The 25,558-nt window shown below is 57.8% G+C and overlaps 2 protein-coding genes across 6 annotated transcripts in view; both read left to right on the forward strand.

Moving 5' to 3' along the window:
- HMCN2 (hemicentin 2) overlaps positions 1-6,241 on the forward strand; it is a 149,405-nt gene extending 143,164 nt beyond the window's left edge. For all 4 annotated transcript variants that reach the window (XM_057313385.1, XM_057313386.1, XM_048223413.2 and 1 more), the window contains 5 exons: positions 1,690-1,818; positions 2,330-2,650; positions 3,261-3,380; positions 4,231-4,357; positions 5,395-6,241. In XM_057313385.1, the coding sequence (XP_057169368.1) occupies positions 1,690-1,818; positions 2,330-2,650; positions 3,261-3,380; positions 4,231-4,357; positions 5,395-5,740 (1,043 nt within the window). In that variant the 3' untranslated portion in view covers positions 5,741-6,241. The remainder of the gene's footprint in view (positions 1-1,689; positions 1,819-2,329; positions 2,651-3,260; positions 3,381-4,230; positions 4,358-5,394) is intronic.
- Positions 6,242-14,627: 8,386 nt separating this feature from the next.
- Positions 14,628-25,558, forward strand: part of ASS1 (argininosuccinate synthase 1) — a 51,618-nt gene continuing 40,687 nt past the window's right edge. Inside the window, exons 1-4 of one of the 2 annotated variants that reach the window (XM_026514189.4) lie at positions 14,628-14,700; positions 19,573-19,635; positions 21,063-21,172; positions 23,052-23,120. In XM_026514189.4, the coding sequence (XP_026369974.1) occupies positions 21,068-21,172; positions 23,052-23,120 (174 nt within the window). In that variant the 5' untranslated portion in view covers positions 14,628-14,700; positions 19,573-19,635; positions 21,063-21,067. The remainder of the gene's footprint in view (positions 14,701-19,572; positions 19,636-21,062; positions 21,173-23,051; positions 23,121-25,558) is intronic. The other variant, XM_026514190.4, reaches the window with a different exon arrangement.

The raw sequence follows: 25,558 nt of genomic DNA on the forward strand, positions 1-25,558 counted from the left end.
TGGTGGCATCAGATGCCAGGCAAGGGGTGGCAACACCCTGTTTCCATTGGGAATTTCCTGCTATGTGGGCAGCAGATAGGAGAGACTCAAGTGCTGGGGCTGCTAGGGAGCCCCGGAGACATACATGTGGCCACCCCGTGCCCGTAGTGTGCACACCTGCTGAGCCCGGACATGGCCTCGGGGGCTTTCCCGCCACTCCATGGCCACTCCCAGCCGACTGGGGTTGGAAGTGAGTGGACACCCTTCTGCCCCACTTGCTGTACTTGGCCCCTTCACAAAGTGACCGTAGGACACTGTCCAGATGCTGACCGTCCCCAGCTGCATGCCTCTGCTCCCACCAGCGAGGACTGGCCCTGCCAAGTCTCCACTGCGCTTTGACCCGGGTGCCCACGGGGCATTGTCTGCAACCCTGTATCAGATGCCCCACACCCAGGCCTGTGGGTCCCTTGGGGCGGGCTCTGTGTTTCGGGGAGAGGGGCAAGATGATGGAAAGAGCTAGCAGGAGGGGTAGGGCCTTCTTGCCAGGGTCTCCTGGGCCTGGGGAGGAAGCCTGCGTCTAGATAGCCAGGGTCAGGGTGGCAAGGAGGGCCTGGGGGATGTGTGTTCACGCGGCCCCTGCCCCTGTTTGCCCCGATGTGGATGAGTGTGCCTGGGATGCCCACCTCTGCCAGGAGGGACAGCGCTGCGTGAACCTCTTTGGGTCCTACCACTGCCTCCCCGACTGCAGGCCTGGCTTCCGGGTGGCCCCCCATGGGGCCGGCTGTGAAGGTGACAGGGGCAGGATGGGGGGCTGTCCATCTGTCAGGCGTGAGCCGAGGAGGTGCCGTGTGCCACTGGGAGTCTGGGCCTCTGGGGAAAGCAGAACTCTCTTGGCAGAAGGAGCAGTGAGGCCGGGGAGAAAGCTTGAACTGACCAGGTCAGGGATGGCAAATATGCTCTGTCTGCTGCCACTTCCCCGAGGTCCCCTCCTGGATCTCGCCCTGGCCTAAAGACAGCCTCCAGATCCTTCTCAACACAGCTTCTCCAGCAGCCACTAGGCATCAGCTGCACTTAGCCTTTGAGATGAAACTCAGGGGCCGCCCTGGATGGTGACCTTCGTGCCCCGGCCTTCGAGAGCCTCCTGATCACGGGTCCTCTGAGGGTGACAGGATCACCTAGTGCAGGGGCAAAGTGCAGGGGGGACTGGAACTCAGAAGAGGAGGTGACCCCAGGTCTGCGGGGTCACAGACGGCTCTCTGCCTCCTGCCTCCTTTCCGCCCTCACTTCCTTCTTTCTCACTGACTCTTAGAGCTCTTTCCCTGAACCAGGCGCCTACTGCCTTCTCATGCCTAATCCCCCTGAAGAGGTCCCGTCCTGACCCCTCTCCGCAGATAAGAAAACCAAGACTGGAAGAGGGAGAATTACTTGCTCAAGGACCCAGAGATAGGGCAGAGTTTGGTCCAAACCCGGGACTCTGCCTCCAGGGCCCACCTTTTAAGCCCCTGCTTTCTTTTCGGACCCAGAACCTTCTTACTGTCCAAAGCTGGCCTAATTGGGAGAGGTGGTTGCAAACACTGGCATTCCGGGGCGGGGGGGGGCACCGAAGTTGGGGGAGGGGACGGGGATGAGGCCCAGATGTGGTACACCGTGTCCGCCTGGGGCAGGGGGCGGGGCTCGGCCCCACCTCTGTCCACACCCCTGCCTCCCCAGATGTGGACGAGTGCGTGGAGCAGTCGGATGAGTGTCGCTACAACCAGATCTGTGAGAACACCCCGGGTGGCCACCGCTGCAGCTGCCCCCGGGGGTACCGGCTCCAGGGCCCCGGCCTGCCCTGCCTAGGTACGGGACGCTCAGCCCCCTGGTGGACACTCGTCGGGTCAGAACCATCTGGCGCACGGGCAGGGAGTGTTTCTGACAAGGGTGTTGTCAGCTAACACCGACGGCGCGCCGCCCGTGTGCCCCAATCCCTTGCTGCTGTCCGGCACCGAACCTCACCCCCTACCCAGCAAGGTCACCTCCCCCGGGAGCCCAGGAGGAGCGGGAGGTTTAGGCAGAAGTGGGTGGGTCTCGGGAGGCTGAGTGGGGAGCATGGGCCTCCCCAGGATGCTGAAGTACCCTGGAGCCTGGGGGGAGGCCCAGAGCTGGGACAGGTTGAGGCCTCCTTGAGCTGCAGAGGCCGGAGGTGGTCCAGGAGAGGGGAGGCTTGCGGGCAGGCCTGTATGCAGTGGGGGAGGCCGCTGGAGTCCAGGGAAGGCGGGAGACCAGGAGAGATGGCTGTAGTCCGGTGGAGTGGCCGTGGCGAGCCCTCTGAGCCTTGCTTGGCGCCCGGCCTGGCCTCGTTCCTCTCCAGATATCAACGAGTGCCTGCAGCTACCCAGGACCTGCGCCTTCCAGTGCCAAAACGTCCAGGGCGGCTACCGTTGCCTGTGCCCCCCGGGCCAGACCCTCCTCCGTGACGGCAAGACCTGCACCCCACTAGAGCAGAGGGAACAAAATGGGACCACTGTCAGCCACCGGGGTCCCTTGGTGCCTTTGCTGCGGCCCCGGACCCCCCTCCCCAGGGGCTCCTACCATGCCTGGGTCTCCCTCCGGACAGGCTCCGGGGCCCCGAGCAGTCTGGGCCGGGCCTGGTGCCCCGCCGGCTTTATCCGGCAGAATGGTGTCTGCACAGGTAAGGCCGAGCCCCGGCCATCCCACTGGGGCCACTCCCACTACGTTATATCACGCTCCTAGGCTGGGCGTGTGGGCACCACACCCCATGTTCAGAACCCCAGGGCTCACTGCAAGCAGGGGGGCAGGGCGGGCGGATAGTTATGTCCTGTCCCATGCCATCTGGAAGCCCTAGTACGGATGGGCAGTGGGCTTCCCAGGGGGGACGGAAGATTTCCCCAACCATTTGACCTCTGGACACTTGACCCACTTTTGAGAAACACTCTTTTTGGTGCGCAGAGGTGAGGCAGTCAGGCAGGGAGGTTCGCAGGAGGGAAGGAGACTGTTGCAGGTCGACAGGAGAGGGTGAACAGGGACTGCTGGGGGTGGGGGAGCAGGGACAGCCCCCAGGCCCCCGAGGGAGGCTGGCTGGGGCTGGGCTGCAGAGGCAAAGGGGAGATAGGGGGGAGGGCAGACTGGCTTCAGGGTTCCTGTGGGGGCAGAGGGGTCTGTGCTGGAAGCAGTGTCTTCCCGCTCACCGCTGCCTCGGGGAGCGGGGTGGGCGGGCGGAGAGCCGGGGCGCCAGTAACTCAGTGTGTCTCTGCCCCCCCCCACCCCTGGGCCTGGGCCAGACCTGGATGAGTGCCGGGTGAGAAGCCTGTGCCAGCACGCCTGTCGAAACACCGAGGGCAGCTATCAGTGCCTCTGCCCCGCGGGGTACCGCCTCCTCCCCAGCGGGAAAAACTGCCAGGGTGAGCTGTGGCCCTCCCGGGTCTGGGCGGGCCAGGTCGGGGCTTCATGGGAAGGGCTGGCTCCCTCCAGCCGCTTCTCAACCATCTCACGTGAGGGTGGGGCAGGGAGAGGAGCTCAGAGCACCCCAGAGGCCCACGGCCAGGCGGGAAGCCACACTCCAAGCAGGAACTACAAGGTTGCACGGGCAGGCTCCGAAAGCAGCCCTGGAGGTGGATCGCAGCTCTGCTGTGTGTCCCCGGGGAGCTCACCTCACCTGTCTGAGCCTCAGTCTCCTGGTGAAATGGAGCTAACAGTCCTCCCAGCAATAGCTGGATGAGACCTGGGGAGGGCGGGCAGGGAGACAGCATTCCAGGGAGGTAGCAGCCGCTAGTCAGAGCAGGGGAGCCCCCTAACTCCCAAGCCAAGGTGCTCTCCTGAATGTGCTCCGGGCGGGAGCTGGGGCCAGCCATGCTGTGGGAATCGGCCTGCCTTGCCTGTCTCCATCCCTCACTCTGCGGGAGGATCTGTGAATGTCCTCTGAGAAGGGCTTCCACAGGGGCAGACAAGGGTCATGAGTCGAGCGCAGCCCCCATCTCTTCGAGATCCTGCAGCCCAGCTCCAGGCTCAAGAGGTCCCTAGGGGGCCCACCTGGGGAGATGGGGGAGGTGCTCAGGGCCTGCCAGCTGGGCTGGCCTAGATCAAGGTGGCCGGGTTCGAAGGTCAGAGGGGCTGCCCTCCTCACTCGTCCTCTGGAGGCATTTCTCTCCTGCTTTGCCCCTGCCCCCACGCCTTCTGCGGTTCCCGCCCCGGGCCCTTCCACTTCGCACCATCTTCTCGCTCCCCGTCTCTTTGCCAACTTCCCCCACCCAGACATCAACGAGTGTGAGGAGGACGGCATCGCGTGTGGCCCCAGCCAGATGTGCTTTAACACCCGTGGCAGCTACCAGTGCGTGGACACGCCGTGTCCGGCCACCTACCGGCAAGGCTCCAGCCCCGGGTAAGAGCTGAACTGGCTGGGGCTGCACGGGGCGCGTGGTCTGCCAGGAGCCAGGTGCTTACGTTCTGGCTCCTGGACGGCTGGACCCTTCCTCCTGAAAGGCCATGTCTCCGGCAGGGGCCCAGCTGCGGGGGGGGGGGGGGGGGGTCCCGTGGGGTCAACCCTGCCAGAGTTCCCGAGCGGGGCATCTGTGCCCACAGGGCAGGGTGCCCTCATGGAGAGCCCCTTCCTGCAGCCGCTCGGGGTGCAAGCTCCTGTAGACACTCGTGTTTAGTGCAGTGAGGCTGCGGCCGGGGCATGAGGCCCCGGGGGCAGGGAGAAGCCAGAAGCTGGAGAGAATTGCAGCTGCACACGTGAGACCCATGACTACACACAGAAAACCCTAGACACAGGAACACACACACAGACTCATAAACGCCACCCAGAAACCCCCCAAAACCCGAGGACTCCGACACACACTGGCACACAAACACAAAACCCATCTCCTTCACGCCGCTCAGTGTGGCTGCAGACACTCGTCAAGATGCTGCTCACACGTGGGGACCTTGGCGGCACAAGCGGTAGCAGCAGCAATTAGGGACGGTTAGGGACGGTGACTTGCCCTGGACTCTACCAACTGGGAGCCTAGGCGGGGGGTGGGGAGGGGGCATGGAGGCCCTTGAAAGGCTAAGCACGGGTCTGAGTCGGCCTCCCTCGTTGCAAACCCAGAGCAGGAGACTCAGCTCTGGGCTTCCCTGCGGACCTGGGGGGGGCTCTCAATTGTACTGTCCACCGGACTGCCCCGGGTTGTGGGCTGGGAAAGGCCGATGGGATTATGGGACCCGCCCCCATGGGAAGGGAGCACGTCTCTAGCTTCTTTGGATCTCAGTCTGCTGATCTCTAAAGTGGGCTCACAGCAGTGCTTGTGGAGAAGGCACTGGGGGCGAGGGGACCGGCAGCGCCAGGGAGTACTGCGGAGCTTGGGGCTGAGGGCCGGTTTGCATCGCCGGAGGGCGCTCTGCCCGCCACCCGAGTCGGTGCGTGTGTCCCGCCCGCAGGACGTGTTTCCGGCGCTGCTCGCAGGACTGCAGCGCGGGCGGCCCGTCCACGCTGCAGTACAAGCTGCTGCCGCTGCCTCTCGGCGTGCGCGCCCACCACGACGTGGCCCGCGTCGCCGCCTTCTCGGAGGCCGGCGTCCCCGCCAACCGCACGGAGCTCAGCGTGCTCGAGCCCGACCCGCGCAGCCCGTTCGCACTGCGCCCGCTGCGCGCCGGCCACGGCGCCGTCTACACCCGCCGCGCGCTCACCCGCGCCGGTCTCTACCGGCTGACCGTGCGCGCCGCCGCGCCGCGCCACCAGAGTGTCTTCGTCCTGCTCATCGCTGTGTCCCCTTATCCCTACTGACGGGCGTGGTCACTGGCAGCAGCTTTTGGGTCAGTGACCCCGGGGGATGGGGGACAGGGAGGAGCGGGCCCAGCCCCCACCTCCCGGGTCCCTTGCCCCCGCCATCAACTGTGGCAAGCGACGTCATCTCCCACCCCTGTGCGTCATGGAGCCCTTCAGCAAACAGGACCTTGTGTGCAACCTTGACTCCGGGACAGCGAGGACGGGAGCTCCCCCCAGCCCCCGTGGAGGTGGAGCTCGGCAGGCAAGAGTGTGAGGCTGCCCTTAGGTGGGGAAGCCAGCGGGCAGGGCTAGAGGGAAGCCTGCTTGTCTGACTGGCTCCTCCAAGGCTTGTCCCAAGACCCAGGGAGACCTGGCTGGGACACTGCACACCAGGAGGCCCGAGGGGAGGGACAGACCCTGGGAGGACAGCAGCAGCTATCCTCCGCCCACGGCTGGCCCTATCATCCTGAACCCCACGTGTGTATGTATAATATAAAAATGGTCTTTTTTAACCCACTCGATTTCTTCGCCCAGTTATTTTGCTTTGGTAAGGAGGGACTTTGGCTGGGGGTGGGGGAGGCCACCACCCTTCTGGTCCAGCAGCCCTGGGCCTCAAGCAGGAAGGTGCTCTCTGCTGGACATCCTGCAAGAGGGTGGGGGAGGCTGGAGCTGTGGTGGGTTGGGGGAAGGAAGAGGGAGTTGTGATCAGAAAGGTAAGGGTGTTGGGTCAGATCCTTGCGGCCTCTGGGCCATTGCGGGGACTTTGGCTTTGACGGAATGAGCTGGGAAGGGACAGGATTAGAACATCTATGTATGTATTGGCGTGTGTCCAGTGTGCTGGGATAGGGTCTGAGTCTCCAGGGACTCGGCAGAAGCCCAGTGCCCTGCTTGTCTTCCCACCCCCCTGACCCCACCCTGGGCTGGCTGCAGCCCTTGGCTCAGCGACCACCCTGTTGCCGGCTGCCCCCGGTCACCACCTCTGGCAGAGAGAGACTCTTTTGCACGTGGTTTTGAAGAGGAGAGACCATTTGTTCCTCCTCGTTCCCCTTGCTCAGTGTGACACTGTCACCTCCCCCTCTGTATCCTCATGCTCTCATCTGGGCAAGGAGGAAAGCTGTCTGAGTTATTTCTCCTTAAGGGGTGGATGCCAACCAGACTGTAAACGGAGACTTCCAGCAATGCTAGATTAAACATCGCCGGATTAAATTGCTGTGTCCGTTTGACACATGGAGAAAATGAGGCTCGGAGAGGGGACAGCCCCTTGCTGGATAGGTGACTGGTTCATGGTTAGACTGGGACTCCTGACTTCCACCTGACAGCCCCTCTGGAATCTTCCCAGGGCGCTTCCACGTTCAAAGCTGTTTTCTGGTTTTGGTTTTGTTTCAAACCAAGGGTCTGCACACACACACTTTTACCGTAAAGGGCCACATAGGGAGTGCTTTCGGCTTTGCTGGACGGTCTCTGTTGAAACCACTCCCCTCCCCGATGCAGCGCTCAGCGCTCGGTGCTCGGGAGCCACCGGCAGCACACGAATGTGTGAGCGTCGCTGTGTTCCGGTAAAACTACTGGTGGACGCTTAGGTTTGAAGTTCGTACAATTTTCACATGTCACAAAATACTCTTCCTTTGATTTTTTTTCCAACCATTTACAAATGCAAACACCATTCTCAGCTTGCAGGTCTTACAAAAACTGGCGGGGCTACCGTTTGCCAGCCCTGATTTAAGTAAGCCACAGAAGTCACTAATGGTGGGTTTCAGGCTGGGTGGAGGAGAAATTCGAGGGGGCGGGGTCCTCCAACCCCCCCATACCCATTTGTCCAGCACCCGCCCATGAAGACCTTCCTTGGGCTAAATGCCCCTCTTCGTGCAACCCTAGGGGCATAGGTCACAACCTGAGCCCTGCTATTTGCTGGGCTGTTAATTTTTTTATGGAGCCCATGAAAAGATCAGTCCCAGGGTGAGGCAGGGGTGAGACGTGCGGAGGGGAGGTGCTGACTCTTCTTTCACCCCTGCTGTCTCCTCCCTGCTGCTTCTCAGTCTCCCCCTGGCCCTTCATGTTTGTAAACTGTCTGTTGAATATCCAGTGCCTTATGGACCTGAGTTTTCATTCTCCCAGGAGAGCCAGAGGCAAGAAAGAGTAAGCCCATCGCAAAGATGAAGAAATGGGGGCTCAGAGAAGGTGAGCCACCAGTCCAAGCTCACACAGCCTAGAAGGGAGAAGAAGAACTCAACCAGGCCTTCTGACTCCAGAGCCCAGGGGCAAGTTAGCCTGCAAGCCCCCCTGCTTCCACTCCCCCAAGAAAGGAGGAGGGGGATGAGGGGGAGGGCCAGGAGCAGTATGAAGAGGAGGAACCATGGCAATTCAAGACCTGAAGAGCTGCCAAGGGAGTGTCGTTCACTTCTGCCTCCTTCCTCCCCCACCTTCTAAATTTCTGTTTGAGGCTGGTGGAGAGGACTGATTGCCCAAGGTCCTGCAGGGAGCCAGTGGCAGACTTGGCCTGGAATCCGGGCTGTGATTCCCAGTCTTGTTCCCCCAGCCGTGACTCCACCCAGCTCTGCCCACTTCACAGGGATGGTCCCAGAGTGGAGGAGGAGCATCTGGGGAGATGCAGCTGGAGCCCGCTCCAAGGGAGTGTTTTCCACTTCTGCTTTTCCAGCTGCCGGCCCGCAATCCCTGGCCAAGGCCCCATGCAGCGACCCAGCCCCCTAGCACCACCTGACCTCGGGCTGAGGCTGTCCCAAACTGTCAATGGTGGTAAACAGCCCTTCAGGTCACTTATTAAACTCCCTGATGTAGTTTTTCCAAGAACCCAGCAACTGGACTCTGTGTTCCCTCGGGGGCAGGGACGGGCAACCTGGGGTCCCGCCTAGAGGACACTCTTGTTCCTGGAGCCAGTGCCCAGGCCTGGGCAGCAGCAAAGCGGCATCTGGTGCCAACCACGAGATGGTTGTGGGGTGATGTGCTTAGGGTCTCCACTTTCCCAGGCCCCTTTGTAACTAGCAGGTGCAGAGCCCCTGAGTGACAGAGGAGAGACGGAAGACAAGAGGGGCCTACTCCTTGGTTAGATGCACAGGCTGTATCTATGTTCAGACAAGGGGCCACAAGAGTCAGAGTGAAAGCCACGCTGGCTGCGGTGTGCAGGGTGGATTAGGGGGGGCGGTGAGCGTAGCCAGAAAGACAGGTGCAGCGCGGTACAGGAGAGAGCGGATGACAGTCGAAGACAACACCAGTGGAGAGACGAGAAGGGATCAGAGGCCTCTGTGCCTCCATTTTTTCCCTGAAAACTCCAGGCATCTGCTAGGTGCCGGCATGACAGATAACATCTGACAAGGGACCGATCTGGTGGGAGGACGGGAGGGGTCAGAGAGGCGTCGCCAAGGAACGGTAAGTGCAGAGACCATAAGGCAGCAGGGAGCTTGACGCGCTGAAGAAACCACAAGCAGGCCAGTGCAATCGGGCTGTAGTGGCTGAGGGCCGAGGAGGAAGTACAGGGTTCTAGATTTGATGCTAAGAGTGATGACGGACCAGCAAAATCTTTTTAAAAAACACTTCAGGGGCGCCTGGGTGGCACAGCGGTTGGGCGTCTGCCTTCGGCTCAGGGCGTGATCCCGGTGTTCTGGGATCGAGCCCCACATCAGGCTCCTCCGCTAGGAGCCTGCTTCTTCCTCTCCCACTCCCCCTGCTTGTGTTCCCTCTCTCGCTGGCTGTCTCTATCTCTGTTGAATAAATAAATAAAATCTTTAAAAAAAAACAAACTTCAATTCATGACTATATCAAAATATATCTCTAAAACTTCAAAAAAAAAAAAAAAACCTCAATATAACCCCCTTATTGAAATACCATTATCACATCTAGTAAAAAAAAAAAAAATCAACAGCAGCTCCTTGCTATCATTCAAGATCCCGTCAGGGTTCAATTTCCAAATGCTCACACACAGGGTCTTTCTTGTATGCTTCAAAAACTCAGGATGAAAACGAAGTCTACATATTGTGATTAAGTACAGTCTTTATGTCTCTTTTAACCCTAAGCTCCCCTATCCCCCTTTTCTTTCCTTAAAAACTTAAAACTCAACTTTATTGAGATATAATTATTCCAGGAATGTGAGGTCGGTTCAACACTTGACAACCAATTAGTGTAATTTGCCATAGTTACAGAATCAACAGAAAATCATATATGATCATCTCAATAGATGCAGAAAAAGCACTGGACAAAATTCAGCCCCTACTCATGATAAAAACTCTCAGTAAACAAAAGTCAGCTTCTTCCCCTGATGAAAAGTATCCACGGAAAACCTGCACTAACATCACGGTTATCAGTGAAAGATTGAATGAACGCCCTCCCCTAAGACCACGAACAACGCAAGGATATCCGCCCTCGCCATTTTTGTTCAACATTATACTGGGGGTTCTCCCCATTGCGAGGATGCACAAAGAAGAGGCACAAAGATAAAACAGGTGAACGTAAGATTGCCTCTATTCCCAGACAATGTTATCGTCTCCACGGAAAGTCCTAAGGTATTTACAACTATCTACTAGAATTAATCAGCAACATTAGCGAAGTTGGAGAATATAAGGCAAATACACAAAATTCAATTGTATTTCTATATAGTAGCGACCAACGACAGAAAATGAAATTTAAAACATCGCGTACGATAGTCTCAAAATACTTAAAATACTTAGAAATGAGTCTAAGGAAAGATAAGCAAGAACCGTACGCTGAAAACAACAAAACGTTGCTCAGACGTCCGAACCAAGATGGAGCCTTTGGCACTTCCGTTGAAATTGAGGACTTTTATACTACCCACCAAAGATACACCAACCTCCCAGGTTTTCCTCCCTCTGAGTAGAAGACTTGACCTTTGCCTGAGAATAGGCCTCCACCAAGCAAGTCATCCAACCTGTCCAGTGAGATACCCATCTCAAAGCTGAGCTCTGGAGTAGCCGTATTTGTGACTCCAAGAAGCCCTATCTCTTCTAGCGTGAGAAGTGACTTTGTTCACACTGAGGTCACAGACCCCGGGCCTTTCCCATAACCAGCACCTACTTTCCCAACTGGAGCATGTCCAGCCCCACCTACTTTCTCTGGAACACCTCATCACCTGCAGGGAACTTAGAAAACTCCGGCTCTTCTAGCTCAGGTCCTGCTCGTCTAGCTCCTTGAAAGATTCTTACCTGAGATTTCACATCAAATAAAGAAGCCATTTCGTGACGCTCAAGGGCATTTATTTCAACACTACCGGAGAGATACGCTTTTGGTTTAAAACAGAAACTGAGGGGCGCCTGGGTGGCACAGCGGTTAAGCGTCTGCCTTCAGCTCAGGGCGTGATCCTGGCGTTATGGGATCGAGCCCCACATCAGGCTCCTCCGCTATGAGCCTGCTTCTTCCTTTCCCACTCCCCCTGCTTGTGTTCCCTCTCTCGCTGGCTGTCTCTATCTCTGTCTAATAAATAAATAAAATCTTAAAAAAAAAAAAAGTATTGTCTAAAAAAAAAAAAAAAAAAAACAGAAACTGAATTCACCAGAAATGAAGATCATCTCAAGATGTAACCTCCTATAGATTGGCCTCACTGTTTGAGTTTCTTTCTCACTGCTCGTGTAAATAGCAACTAATACTTTTCAATAGTTTGAAGTCTTTTTAAATGCTGGAAATTTTAAGAAGGTATAACTAGAGAGGTATACCATGATCATGGATTGAAAAACTCAATATTGTTAAGATGTCCACTCTCCACCCCCAAGCTGATAGATGGTTATTGCAATCCCCAATCAAAATCCCACAGGGTTTTTATATAGACTAGCAATCTGTTTCTACTATTTATACGGAAATGCAAAAGACCCAGAATAGCCACAACAATTTTGAAACGGAACAAAATCGGAAGATACACACTATCTGACTTGAGAGCTTACTATAAAGCTGTAGTAATCGAGACGATGTAGTATTGGCCTAAAGATAAATAAATAAATAGACCAATGAAACAGAAGAGGGAGTCCAGGAACATATTCACATTTACAGGGTCAATGGATTTTCAACAGATGTGCCAATGTAATTCAGTGGAGAAAGGAAAGTCTTCAGCTAATGTTGTTAGAACAATGAGGAACCGATAGAGGAAGATAAACCACCCAAGTGTTTAAGAAGGGAGTGACTTGTTCTGAGTTTTTAAGAACTCTCTGCTCTTGGGTGGAGAAAGGATCTGGGGGGAGGGAGGGGTGGGAAACTGGAGAAGCAGAGAAATGATTGAGGAGGCTACAGCAATGGTCTGAGTAAGAGATGACAGGCCAATGTGGAGAAGGTGGAGATGGAAAGGAAGGGGCAGACTCTGGATACATGTAGAAGATACAAACATCCCAGACTCCAGTGCCTCAGTTTCTCCACCTGGTCAGGCCTAGGTGCTGCTGCACTTTTAAAGGCACCACCCAAGGTCACTTACTAGGAGGTGTATAGGCTCCTTGAGGAGCCCTGACCTGGGTGTGGGTGAAAGGCAAAGGCCACGGTGGCTCGGTCCCATGCGGGGGATCCCCTCTGGCCATGCCCCAGTACTGGACCCAAGACCTGCTCTGCACGGTGAGGGCTGGGGCAGGGTGTGGATGGAGGGGTGCAGGTGGAAAATGGCTCATTGGGGAGCCAGCCAATCCACCCTGGCCTTGATCTCTGCCTCTCATCCACCCTGACACCCAGTGGGCAGGACCCCTGCTGGCAGTTGGGCCCCTTTTCCTTTCAGGAGAGCTGTGACACCACTGTCCCTAATGTCACCAGCATCTGTGCGTCAGAAAGGGACAGTCCCCTGGACTAGAGCCATTTCAGCAGCAGAGAGTAAAGGTCCCCACGTTCTGTGACCCTTGGGACTGAGGACCTGGTGCCTCTACCAGTTAACTCAAGCCTGAACTAGAACAAAGGATTTGGCAGACACTGGGCTGTAGTTCTGCTCTGCCACTAACAGGCTGTGTGGCCTTGGGGAAGATACACCCTCTCTCTGTGCTGCAGGTTCCTATCTGTAAAATGGGGATAACAGTCACAGTGACTTCATAGAGAGTAATCGTGAAGAGCAAGTGAAGGTAAGGAGATAAAACAGTGCTTGGTGAGAACCACAAGGAAGTAGTTGTGCCCCAGATCCACCCAGATGACCTTACTTCCTCTTCCACGCCCCCTCCGCCCCCCACCCATCCATCCTAGACTGGTAGGGGCTCATCCCTCACCCCAGCCTCTTCTTAAGGTCTGGGTAATGGGGCTTCTCTCTGGGGCCACTACTGGCTTTGGGGAGCTTGGGGGAACACCTGGCCTCACTGCCTCAGTTTCCCTGCCCACTTCCTCTGTAATAACTCCAAGGGGGTGGTCCCCCTAGGCACCCACACGCTCCCCAACTTTCTCAAAGGGCAGTGACATCTTAAAGGAAGAAACAAAGACCCAGGACAGAGTCATAGGACTGAGACAGAGAGGACAGTAGAAATGCCCCCCTCCCTTCCCTGCCTCTGCTGGGGAAGGAAGCTGCCTGAGGCTGCATGACCTGCTGTCGTGTGTCGTGTTGGCTGTTCCACACTGGCTAGCGTGGAAGGCCAGGGGCTCTGCGAAGCCCAGAGGCGGCTCAGTGAGTGGGCTTAGGGGGCCAGCTGCCGTCCTGCCTCCTGGCAGGAAGCTGCCTCAGGTCACCCAGACCCCTCGCAGCTCATAAGGGGCTCCTTGCCATTTCAGCCACGTCTGGGGTTTGGGTGCCAGAGGCTGGGGGGCGTTCACGCGGACTGAAAGCCGTGGCTTTGCTTGTGAATTGGTCTGATCCATTTTCCCCTCCTGATGGGCTCACAGCAACTGGCCTGGCCGATGTGCTTGGTGGCCAGGCAGCAGTGCTCAGGGGTGGGATGGGGGCGCTGACTGGCGGAGGGACCAAGTGACTAAGCGAGCACCTTCTCTGCTGAGGGTCCCTTTCTCTAGCTGCTTCTTGGTTGCAGGAAGGGGCCTGGGACAGGCGCCCCCCTCACCACCACCTACCCCCTTTTACAAGATGGATTAAATGGCAAACCAGCAGTATGGTCTGGGGGCTCCCACCTCCCAGGGGCTTCAGGGCTGAGAGGACCTGGAGTCAGTCCTAACTATGGCATTGCCTTGAACGCCGGGCACCTGCCATGTCACTCAGCTGCTGTTGCAGTGATGGGCGCTCTGGGGCCTCTGAAACAGGCTGGCTGGCAGACGTCTGACACACAGATCCTTCCGAAGGCCAGACCGGGGTAGCAACTCCTCGTTTCTTGTGCAAGCAAGAAGCTTCACCTCTATGAACCCCTGCTGCCCAATGGCTTAGCAGTTGGCTAGTCTTCCATTCACTATTTACTGGGTGCCCCAAGGAGTTTGGTCAGGTGCCAGCCTCCGGGGAGACAGCCAAGAGCCAGCCCTGGACCGAGGGATGAAACCCCGACCTTCCAGTGCCGCCTGCACCTGGGCTCCGGCTCACGGCGGCTATGTGGGGGAAGGGAGGGGTTTCGAGGTCTGCAGAAAGGCCACCACGGGATTAAAGTGGACACGAAATTCACCGCATCTAAGGGACTTTTATTCCCACTCCCACCGCGGAGCGGTGGCAAGTCTCTGGCAGGACGGCCGCAGTCACCCGGCCAGGGGCGCGCGGTCCAGCCACCGTCGCGCCCCGAGAAGCCGCCTGCCCGCGGGCCAGGGCGAGGAGACCCGGGCCGCGTGCACCCCCCGAGGGCCCTCGGGAGGACGCGGGGCCCCGGGAGCCGGGCGGGGGATGGGGCCCCGCGAGGGAGGGAGGGGTAGGGGGCGGGCCGGGAGGGAGGGAGAGACCGGGCCCCGCCCACCCGCAGGTGGCCACGGACGCTGAGCTGCTCGGCGTGGGGGCCGGGCCCGGGGGCGGGGCCTGTCGGGCGCGTCCCCCCACGTGTCCCGGGTCCCCGGCCCTGCCCCCGGCCCGGTGTTTATAATCCGGGATTCGCGACGCAGCCGGCCCTGCGCTGCCGCCTGCCACCGCCTCCCGGGCCACGGTAAGGAGCCCCCGGCCCGAGACTCCCGCTCCCACCCCCTCGCCTAGGAGACACCCTGCCGCGGGTCCCGCCGACAGCGAGCCGAGGAGGCCGAGGGGACTGCGCTCCGGGCGCCCGCGCGGGCGGGGGCAGAGGGCGGCGCCGAGTGGCCGCGCGCCCCGGGCTCCACCTGGACGGGAGGGAAGGAGGCCGACGCCGGGGCTTCTGCCGTTGAGACGCCGGGCGGCCGGGTTCCTGGGTCCCTCGGGGGTGGGGCCGGGGCGCGTGTCCGGGGGCTCCGAGGGGGGCAGGTCGGGTTGTTTGTCCCTTTTGCGGGCCGAGGTCCTTTCTGGAGCCTCCGTCTCTAATCCAGCTTCCTCTATGCCGGAGCCCCCCAGATGGAGACCTTGGGAGTCCGGAGGGTGTGGCGGTTCCCGACTCTCTCGCCCCGTCTCTGACCATCCCCCACCCTCACTCTGCGTGAAACCAGACTTCCAGCCCCACCCCTGGCCCTCGTGCGGGGGCTTGGGCGTATCGCCCCTCCCACAGCCCCGAGCCTCAGTTTACCCCGGGCACATGGGCACCGGGACACTAGCGGCCCGCCCTAGCGTCTTGGGTGTGACTGCGCGCCCTCCCCTGCAGGGGGATTAGCGTTCTCCGCCCAGGTGGGGCCGGTGGCCGCGCGGGGTCGCCGGGCCGGGTTTCTGGCTGGCACTGGGCTCCGGGCTGTGGGCGGGGCCGCTCAGTGTCCGCCGTCCGGGCTGCTGTTGTCTTTGGCATCTTGGGCGGCTGCGCCCTCCAGGGAGGGAGGGTCATTGTGAAATGGAGGAAACTCGTCTGCCAGCCCGCCAGGGCTCTTCCCGAGGAGGTCTCATGACCCGGCCGCCTCAGTGTTCCTTTGGGCGCAGTGGGGGCGTCTTCGGAGCATCGCCGTCTGGCTGCACGTCTCAGGCAGGAGCAAACCTGTCTTCTCTCCAGGGATGGATCAAATAGACCCTGGGCTTTGATCCTTCCTTCCCAGCCCACGGCTGGTGACAGGGCAGATTCTGGAGCCAGTAGACCCAAGCCGGGAAGGCAGAACCACTGGGTGAGGCTTGGGTCAGCTGCCACCTTCCCAGGCCTCAGTTTCTCCTTCTGTCAGAGCTGGCACAGGCTCAGGGCTCAGGAAACAGTAAGACACTGTGGGACAGTCTCTGTAGACTACTGAGAGCGGCTCCTGGGTCCATTCACTCATTAACTGTGTGGGGCATGCCTCCCCTTGTGCCCTAAGCTGGGGACGTGGAACAGGAGACCCTGTCTGTCCTACGGAAGGTTCTGGTGGGGAGGGAGACCGGAGAGACAGAAAGAGCCACAAAAGGGATGGGAACTTGGGAGATGGATGGGACCGAAGGAGGCTTCATTCTAAACTCCCTTCCCTCTTCCATTCCCCTCTCAGAGCCCAGGCAGGGGAGCCCAGGGGTGGGGTGGGGACCCATCTGTCCCCATGTGCACTGTGCTGAGAAACAGTTCAGGCTCTGCTCAGTACAAGTCGACGGAATGATGAAGGCTGCCCAGGGAGCACCTAGAGCCTGGCCCGTGCACCGCGTGGGGCAGAGGAGGGAGGCCCGTGCTCTGCACGGTCTGAGGTCCCCACAGTCCTCGCGTGTGCCCCATCCACTGCTGGCCTGCTCTGGGCTTTGTGGCCGCTTGGCTAGGCTGGTAGCCGTTTCTCCTGGCTTAGGGCCCCGGGAACCTGACTCACAGAGAGGGGCCAGGCCCAGACTCACCTGCTGCGCAAGCCTTTTCCCAGGCCCCACTTCGTCTTAGCCCCATGGTTTCCGGGAGGCCAGCCAGGACGGCCAGATGCCTTCATCAGACCGCACAGCCCCTGCAGGGAGTGCCTTGCCTGCGGGCACCCATGTGGAAAGAGAGAAACTAACTCACTGGAATTCAGGGTCTGAGGCTCTGAGCTCTGCTGTAACACTGTAGGCAGGGTTGATCTTCCAAGCCCCAGGGTGTTCCCTTGGGTGGCAGGCGCCCTCCCCAGACTTGGGGGTAGGCCATGCACCCACAGGCTTTTTAATATTATTAGTAGAATCAACAAATGAATGAATGCACTCTCCTTTCCTCCATGAGCTCCAAACGCTCTCAGGAACTTGCATGTCTCTTACCAGAGTCTGGTGAGATCTACTTAGTCCCCCACCACCTGTCTCAGGGGCTTTTCACCAGAAACAGACTCAACCTTCCCAGCCCAGGCAGGCCCTCGGATGACCCCTAACCCTAGGTGGAAGAAGTTTGCTGGAGAGCCACTGTCGTCAAGGGAGCCAGTGTTCCTGATTTGATTCTCAGGCCCCAGCAATTCTGCGGCTGAGAGTCAGCTCAGTGTCTAGTCTAGGGCAAGCCCCTTGACCTCAGTTTCCTCATCTGTCAATTGGGAAGAAAATCGCTCCCCTGTCTTACCAAGGATGTGCGGAAGACATGAGCCAAACAGGTCAAGCAGATAGATAGGCTGAGACCCGACAGCGGCACCTCCTGGCCAGAGTGTGAAATTGCAGCCTAGCTCTGTCAGACACGAAGGAGGGCCCCGAAGTGATCCCTAGAATGAGGAAACCCCAAAGTCAGAGAGAATTCTTCTGGCCTCGGTGGAGCTAGGGTTTTAAAAAACTATAACGAGCCCAGCTTAGCTGAGTTAGAATGCCAGGGACGGGTTCCAGAAGAACATTTGCCAGGCTGTATGCCTGACGCAGAGAACTATACTACTGATTGGTGATGGTTCCTTGGGGGTTTTGTTTTCTGGAAGATGAAAGTGAGGGGGAGGCGATCTGTGGTCTGCTAGAATCCCGAGTGTATGGGGCACGGGGCAGTAACGAGCAGGCGGTCTGCAGTCAGCCTAGGTTTCTGTCCTAGCCCTGCCATCCACGAGCTTGTGGCCCCCGCAAGCCGCTTACCTTTCCTGAGCCCCACGTGGTAATAATAGTGTCCTCCTTGAGTGTGGCACTGAACATAGTATCTGCTCTTGTCCTTGTTCCAGCTTTGACATTTTAGAGTGCACGGGTTTCCATAGAACCGACCGAGTGCCAAGGCTGGCCTAGCACCGTCGCTGGAGGGTGGTGGGGTGGCTCTGGCTGGGGACACGGAGAGTGCCGCCTGCCTTGCCACCTCAGGCCAGGCTGGCAGACATCTTGGCATGAGGCCGCCTTCTTCCTTCCTCCCAGGATGTCAGGGCAGACAGGGGAGCGGGGAGGCAAGGACGTTCTTGGCAGTGGGCCTGCGCCTGGGAGCCGGGGAAACCTGCCCTGGGCCTTTCGTGGAGGGTGGGGTGGGGACAAGGATTAGCTAGACACCTCCCCCAGGCAGGCAGACCAGGGTCCTGGGATGTCGGAGCCAGAATGGCTTTCGGGTTGTGCAGACAGCTAGTCAAGCCCTGGGGAGGGAGGGACTGGCCCAGGGTGAGCCGCGACAGTGGGAAGGAGAGTCTAGTGGGCACAGGCTTGGGTGCCCAGCTCTGGCTGCTCCCCCACAGGACTCACTGAATCCTCAACGGTCGCCCTGTGGCCTGACGGGCTCTTGTCACCCCCATTTTGCACATGAGCAACTGAAGCAGCGTGAGCCCAGGTCCGCAGGAATGAGGCGCTTCGCCCGGGTGCCGGGGGCGAGGGGGCAGGAGGGATGCCAGTGTCGGATTGCATCATTTCCCAGCCCGCCTGCCCGGCTGATCTCTGCACACACAGGCCCAAACACAACACACGCCCACCCCCCCCACGTGCCGGCACACACACTCGTTCACGCTCGGAGGCACAGAGTCCTAGCTGCGTGCCATCTTCCACGCGGCTCACACCCAGAGGCTGAGGTTCCTGGTGCCCGTGTGCGCACACAGCCTGGCAAGCAGGCGGGGCTCGCTAGTGTCTGGATGAGGCATGCATAGCATTCCAGGCCTTGAGGGGCTTGCCTGACCTTCTCTTTATAGGCAAGGAACCGACATCTCAACCGTGGAATCAGTGGCGTTGTTCTGAATGCCGGTTACATGGCAGGCGCGGTCCGGGAGATGGTCCCTGTCCCCGTGGAGCTCACAGCTGTGGGGGTGGGGGTGCGATCGGAATCCAGCGAGCCGTGTGCTAGGATGGGCCATGGACAAGGGATCACAGGTGGAGCCAGGCAGGCCCAGGCGGTCTGTGTGTCTCCGTGGAGCTTTGTCTCCCTCACTCCAGTGCCCCCTCTCCCCCGGGCTCCAGGTCCCTTTAGGAGATGGCAGAGCAGGGGCGACTCTAAGAGCAGGGTGACTCTTGGACCGGCATCATCGCGCCCTGTCTTGAACCCACCCCAGCCACGCCAGGGTGTCTGAGCCACCTGTAGCTTCCCAGACCACACCTGGCCCGGGTTTCTCTTCTCTGGGCCTTGTACCTTCCAGCAGTGGCTCACGGGGCCCTGCCGCTCTGGGTGTGAGTCCTGCCTCGGCCACTCAACCTGCCAGGCAAGGCCTGGAGCCAGTTCCTTAACCTGAGCCTCAGTTTCCCTATCCCTAAAATGGGGACAGCTCGAAGGGAAGGGGTCAGCACATGATATGGATGGATTCCTTATGTTGATCGTGGTGACAGTTTGCCGCTACATAGGACGCTCTCGATATATGCAGTTTCTTGTCTCTGAGTTATGCCTCAGTGGCGCTGTTTGAAAAATATGCAGCAGGATACACGCCCCACCCCAGCCCCAGCACCGTGGCACACAAGCACACAGGGCTGGGAGCACCGGTACCTCCTGGAGCCAGGGGGCTGGGTGAGTGGCTCCTGGGCCTCCCCAAATCTCCGCGATCAACAGGGCCACTCGAGGGGAATCCGGCAGCCGGAGAGGTCGGGTTCAGGGTCTCTGGCTTCACCCGCACTGCTCTTCCAGGCAGCTGAACAGTTTTTCCTTTTGCAGAGTGGTGCACGGAGCCGCGAGGTCAGATTCCAGAAACCGGGAAACGCACATCTCTGATCCAAGGTACTTTCTGGGTCCTCCCTGTCTCCCTCCTTTCCTCCCTCCCTCCCATTTTTGATGGCCTGTTGCCTGGCTGCAGTTGCCATGGGCACCATCTCCTGGCCCCAGGGTCAGGGTCTGCTGAGTCACCAGCAAATCAGGTGGCTGGGGACAGGGCCTGGCAGGTGGTCGAATGCCCCGTGGAGGCAAATTTGTGTACATCCATCAGAAACAAACCCCCAGCCTCACTGTCCAAAGGGCCACAGGGTGTGTGAGCCCTGGGGCCGACGGGCAGGTGGCCCAGCGAGATGGGTCTGCACACAGGATGTGTGTTCTAGTACCATCGGGCCCTGTCCAGGCTCTGCTACACAGGGTTGAGTGACCGGGACAACCCCTCTCTGGACCTCCAGGCACAGGGGAGGTTTTCCATACACAGGAGTCTGCGTCTGCGCGGGAGTCATGGTGGGGTGCCCCTTCTGGGCTCCATGGGTCTGTGGAGGGGTGTCCGCGGCTTTTCCCGAGGGTATCTAATAAGGACCCTGACCTTGGTCAGACTCCGGTGTAAACGCTCTCACCAGACACAGGCATCCCCCCCGTAAATGCAGGATGCTGGGGCCATGTCCAGGGATGCTGGGACCAGATGGCCTCGTTCCACATCTGGTCCTCAAGCACAGGACTCCCCCTCTGTGACCCTCGGTTTCCTCTCTAGCAGAATGGGTACAGTAACATATCTACTCTCAGGGCCACGGGGACAGTGCTGGGGGAGGCAGGGCGAGCCCCAACGCAGCCCAAGCATTCGGGGAGAGCCTTCTAGAAGAAGGAACAGCGACTGTAAAGGCAAGAAGGCAGGAGCCCCTGGTACCTCTGTGTAGCTGAGGAGACGGATAGGGTGGGACAGAGCCCTAGCACGTGCTCTGTGACCTTGAGCCGGCTGCTCGCCATGTCCCCAGTGGGCATGACAGCAGCATGGGGTCATGGTGGGGGTGCAAGGCGAGCCACACGAGGCCCCCAGAGCCATGCCCCGCACTCTCTGAGCGGCCCCACCCATGTCTCTGGAGCGTCCTGGCCTGGTCCTAACAGCTCAGCCTCCTATGCTTTCTCTAGCTGGTGGGGGATGGGCTCCAAGACATCCTTCCCACCCCCCTCGTGTGCCCCCACCCCGTCAGCCCCAGGCTGCTGTCGGTATTCCCAGGACCCTGCATGCGTGGGGGTGTGTGCGTGCAGTGGTGGGGTCCGTGGGGTGGGGGTGGCGGGGGATGAGGCTTCGGGAAGGAACAGCTCCTCGGCTGGCCTTGATGGCAGGTGAACATCTTGTTCACAACCCCCCAGTGGCAGCTTGTCTGGAGGATGAGGCTGCCCAAGGCCAAGGTGGGGGCTGTTTGTAGGGGCTGGGGGGTTGGGATGGGCTGGCTCTGCGTCACTGTCCTTCCTCACCGACCGCCCCCCCCAAGACAGGATGTCCAGCAAAGGCTCCGTGGTTCTGGCCTATAGTGGCGGCCTGGACACCTCCTGCATTCTTGTGTGGCTGAAGGAACAAGGCTATGACGTCATTGCCTACCTGGTAAGGAGGCGCTCAGTGCGTCCGTCTTTCTACCTGTTTGTCCCGCTGCCCACGTGCTCGCGGTCACTCACCCAAGCCCAGCGTCCCCTCCCTAAGCCTGCCCTGAAATGTAGACACACATTTGTCATTCCGCCTCCCTTTCTTCCTCTGTCAGATGAACATCCGTGGTGTTCCCAGGTCTGGGGTGACCTGCTGAGCACGGAAGGGGCCAGCTCTCTGTGGGTGACCAGAGGGGGGGAAAGCCAGAAATGAGCTTGGCGGTGCAACTCGGCCAGCCTGCCTGCACGGGACCACGGGCCTGTGAAGACCGTGAAAGGCACACACTCTTCCCATTTATGGAAGTCCCTTGTCAGCCCCTAATAATTCTGCAAAGATTATAGAATCCTGCAGTGGCTGAGCTGGCGGAGCCCTTGGAGACCACCTAGTTCTAGGGTGGCAAACAGGTCACAGGTAGATAATAGGTTATGGGGGATGCCACTCCCCCCTCCCTGATCAAGCCGGCTTCTCTTCCAATGAACTAACTGGATATAGCTTCTGAATCCTTCTCCATGTATTCGGGACTCCTGAGTGCAAATTCTAAAAATCTAACCTCTACCAATTTGAGCAAAACAAACAAACAAACAAAAAGCAAGATAGTTCTTGGCTTGTGTAACTGAGACATCCGGGCTTTGACAGCTTCAGGCAAGGCTGGATCCAGGTGCTTGTCCAGCTCTGTCTCCATCTCTATTTGGCTTCATTCTTGGCCTCTCCACAGGACAGGCAAGGCTCATGTCATTGTAGCCTGGCTCTCCCAGAGAAAGGAGGGCTTCCTGCAGAGGCTCTGACGGGAGGGCCCAGGAGTATTCTCATGGCCTGAGCCACTGCCTGCCAAGCATTGGTTACTATGGCTGTGTCACGAAGGGTTCTGATCATCTGGGCTTGGATCCTGGGCCTGTCCCTACAGTGAGCAGGAGTTCCCTTCTTTGGCAAGAGTTCGGGAGGAAGTGAGGGTGGTACCCTGCGGAGACAAAAGTTCAGCTGTTGCCAGGAGTGATTGGATTGCAGTTCAAGTCACTATCCCTGATAGCGCAGTCCCCTTGTTACTCGGGTGGGGAGAGTGAGGCCCAGGGAGGGGAAGCGCCTTGCTCACAGCCCCCTGGCAATTGAGAGTCGCAGCTTTGGGGCATGCAGGGACCCCAGGGTGTGTTCATCTTGCTGATGGCAGCACAGTGGGGCGGTCCAGAAGCCCGGCTACCGCTAGGCAGATTTAAAAGCTGAATGACCTCAGAAAACACCTGCAGCTGGGCTCTGGGAAGATTCCAGAGTCTGGTGAGCAGAACGCAGGGTCGAAGTCTGGGCAGTAGGCCAGAGTGCAGCCAGCAGAAAACACACTGGTGTCCAGAGGGGGCTGTCACAGAAGTCGGACTCCAATAGCAGGGACGGCCTCCTGCCCACCCAGATGCCTTGGGATGGTCAAGTTGCTGTGCTTGGCTGTGGAAATCCCCTGGGGGTTGCGCACTTTCTGACATGGCGACCTCGGTACTGGCTTTGGGGGAGTTTTCAGGAAGAGAGAGATGGGTTGAAGGGAAGCCTGAAAACTTCAAGGCAGTGACAGCCAATGCCAGGTTCCAGCAGCCCAGTGCACAGGGCCAGGCCCGCCTAGTGCTCTGACCCATAGAAACTGCTTCCTAGCACACCCAGGCAGGGCCAAGTGTTGACTCCTGGAAGCATTCCAGCTTCTCCAGACCCGGCTTTGTGCCTTTCTCTTCCTAACTGACCTTGGCCCCCTCAAACGGAAAGCACCTCCATTTGGACAGTGTCTGCCCAGGGGGGCTGAAACTCTTCCCCCACTCTCCTTTATGCCGCTGGCTGATGACGCCTCTCTGCTTCTGCTTCTCAGGCCAACATCGGCCAGAAGGAAGACTTTGAAGAAGCCAGGAAGAAGGCAATGAAGCTTGGGGCCAAAAAGGTACCAAGTGGAGGCAGGGTTTAGGGCTGGGAGTGGGATTCTGACATGTGGGGGCAACAGTGGGCATTGCTGTCCCAGAGTTCCTTGTCGTCTGCACCCCTTCCAGTTGGTCCTCTTGCTTCCAAGAGTATGAGTTCGATTCCTTCTGTTTCCAGGAGTGTGGACGCCATCATCTCCCTACCCTCCCTAGCCACTCTTCCCTGCCCCCCACCAACTCATAACCCACATGCTCATCCATCTTCCTCTCACATCCATCCGTCTGCCCATCCCTCTTTTATCCCCCGTCCCTCCATTCATCTGTCCATCCATCCACCCATCCTGTCATCATCCTTCATCAACCTACCTGCCCATTCCTCTTCTACCCTCCTGTACCCCCATCCATCCATCCATCCTCCATCCATCCACTCATCCATCCATCCATCCATCCATCCATCCATCGTCCACCCATCCACTCATCCATCCATCCATCCATCCTCCACCCATCAACTCTCCATCCACTCATCCATCTATCCATCCACCCATCCTTTCATCATTCTTTATCCGCCTACCTGCCTAGTCCTCTTTTACCTCTGTCCATCCTTCCACCCATTCAGCAGAATCAGAAAATTCCAGTTGAGTTCAGTGCATTGATGGAGCATCCAATCGTGTGGCGGGCAGTCCCTCTGCTGGGTGCGGAGCCCAGATGGCGAACAGAGCCAACGTGGTCCCTTCTCACATAGGCTCACCGTGTATGGGGACGTCCCTGGCACCCTCACCCCTTCGCTTGGGCGAATGGGCAGGGGACATAACAGGGGTGGTGTGAAAGGCTATCAGCCCACCTGCTTGGTCAGACCTGGTCCCCTCTACAGGGCGCTTCTGTGGGCTTCTCAGAACCTAAAAAGGAGCCTGGCACGTAGTAGGAGCTCCGTTAGCACCTTACAATGATTGAATGAGTCCCACATCCCATCCCTGGCCATGCGCCTAAAACTGGATGTCCCTCCTTGGTCAGGAGTCCCTGAGCCTCAGAGAGGAGAGGAGTTTTCTGAGCAGGAGCCTAGAAAGTACTGTAAGAACACTTGAGTGTTGGAAATGGGTTGGGCTCTCACATGAGTTGGGCTTTCGTGTAAAGATTTGGCCTTAGTTCATTTCTCTAGACCAGTGATTCTTAACCTTGTGCCCTCAGGCTCCCGCACACTTTTATGTATTTGTTTGGAATTGGAATTTCTCGCCCATCCCATCAGGGTGTGGTCCCCATTGCTTTTCTTTTAATTTTCCTTTTCTTTCATTCTTTGCTTCATTTTTTTAAAACTGATTTTATTTGAAAATAATTATGGGCTCACAGGAAGTTGCAAAAATAATACAGAGAATCCCGTGACCCCTTTACAATCTTGAAAATGGCTGAGTGCCCCGTAGAGTTTTGTGGATTATGTCTATTGAGATCCTCACAGTATAAATAAAAGCTGAAATTTTAAAAATATTAACCCATTTTATTATTTTTTTAAAGAGCTTATTTATTTGCCAGAGAGAGAGAGAGAATGAGAGAGGGCACACAAGCAGGGGGAGCAGCAGGGAGAGGGAGAAGCAGACTCCCCACTGAGCAGGGAGCCCCGATGCATGACTCGATCCCAGGACCCTGGGATCATGACCTGAGCCCAAGGCAGACGCTTAACCGACTGAGCCCCCCAGGCCTCCCTATTAACCCATTTTAAAAGAATAATATTAAACACCTTATAGGTTAACATAAGTGACATTTTTACCTCAGAAAAGTAACTATTTCCAAAACAAGAATTGCTGGTAAAAGTAGCATTTTGTTACATTTTTTAAATCCCTTTAATGTCTGGTTTAACAGACGGCAGGTGGATTCTTGTAGCTGTGTTTCCATCCATTTTGTGACGTGTTGTTTTGGTTTGCGTTAGGAAAAAACATGGCCTCATGAATGTAGCCCTGGAAGAGAGAGGCATTTTTCTTTTTTTAAGATTCATTTGAGAGAAAGAGAGCATGGGTGCGTGGGGGGGGAGGGGCAGCGGGAGAGGGAGAGAGAATCTCAAGAGGACTTCTCGCGGAGCACAGAGCCCAACATGGGGCTTGATCCCAGGACCCCGAGATCATGACCTGAGTCGAAACCAAAAGTCGGACACAACCAAGTGAGCCACCCAGGCGCCCCAAGAGAGGACTATTTTAATAGTCTTTTCAGAGAGTTGGGGGTGTTCTTGGATACTGCACCAAAAGTCGACAAGGGGTCGTTTCTTCAAGATTAGTGCAACGGGGAAACTGAAACTAGACAAGGAATTTTTCATGCATTAAAATCCGCTGGTCCATCTTGCACTTTGGGTGGATTTTTTTCACCATGCAAGATTGTGTGACGTCATGCATTGGTCATTTGAAAACTATTGTTTCATTGAGTTCATGTACGTCTCCCAAATGTTGCTGTTTCATTATAAAATACCAAAACATCACAT

Source organism: Ursus arctos, unplaced genomic scaffold (assembly GCF_023065955.2).
Source record: "Ursus arctos isolate Adak ecotype North America unplaced genomic scaffold, UrsArc2.0 scaffold_18, whole genome shotgun sequence".
In the NCBI taxonomy this organism is placed as follows: domain Eukaryota; kingdom Metazoa; phylum Chordata; class Mammalia; order Carnivora; family Ursidae; genus Ursus; species Ursus arctos.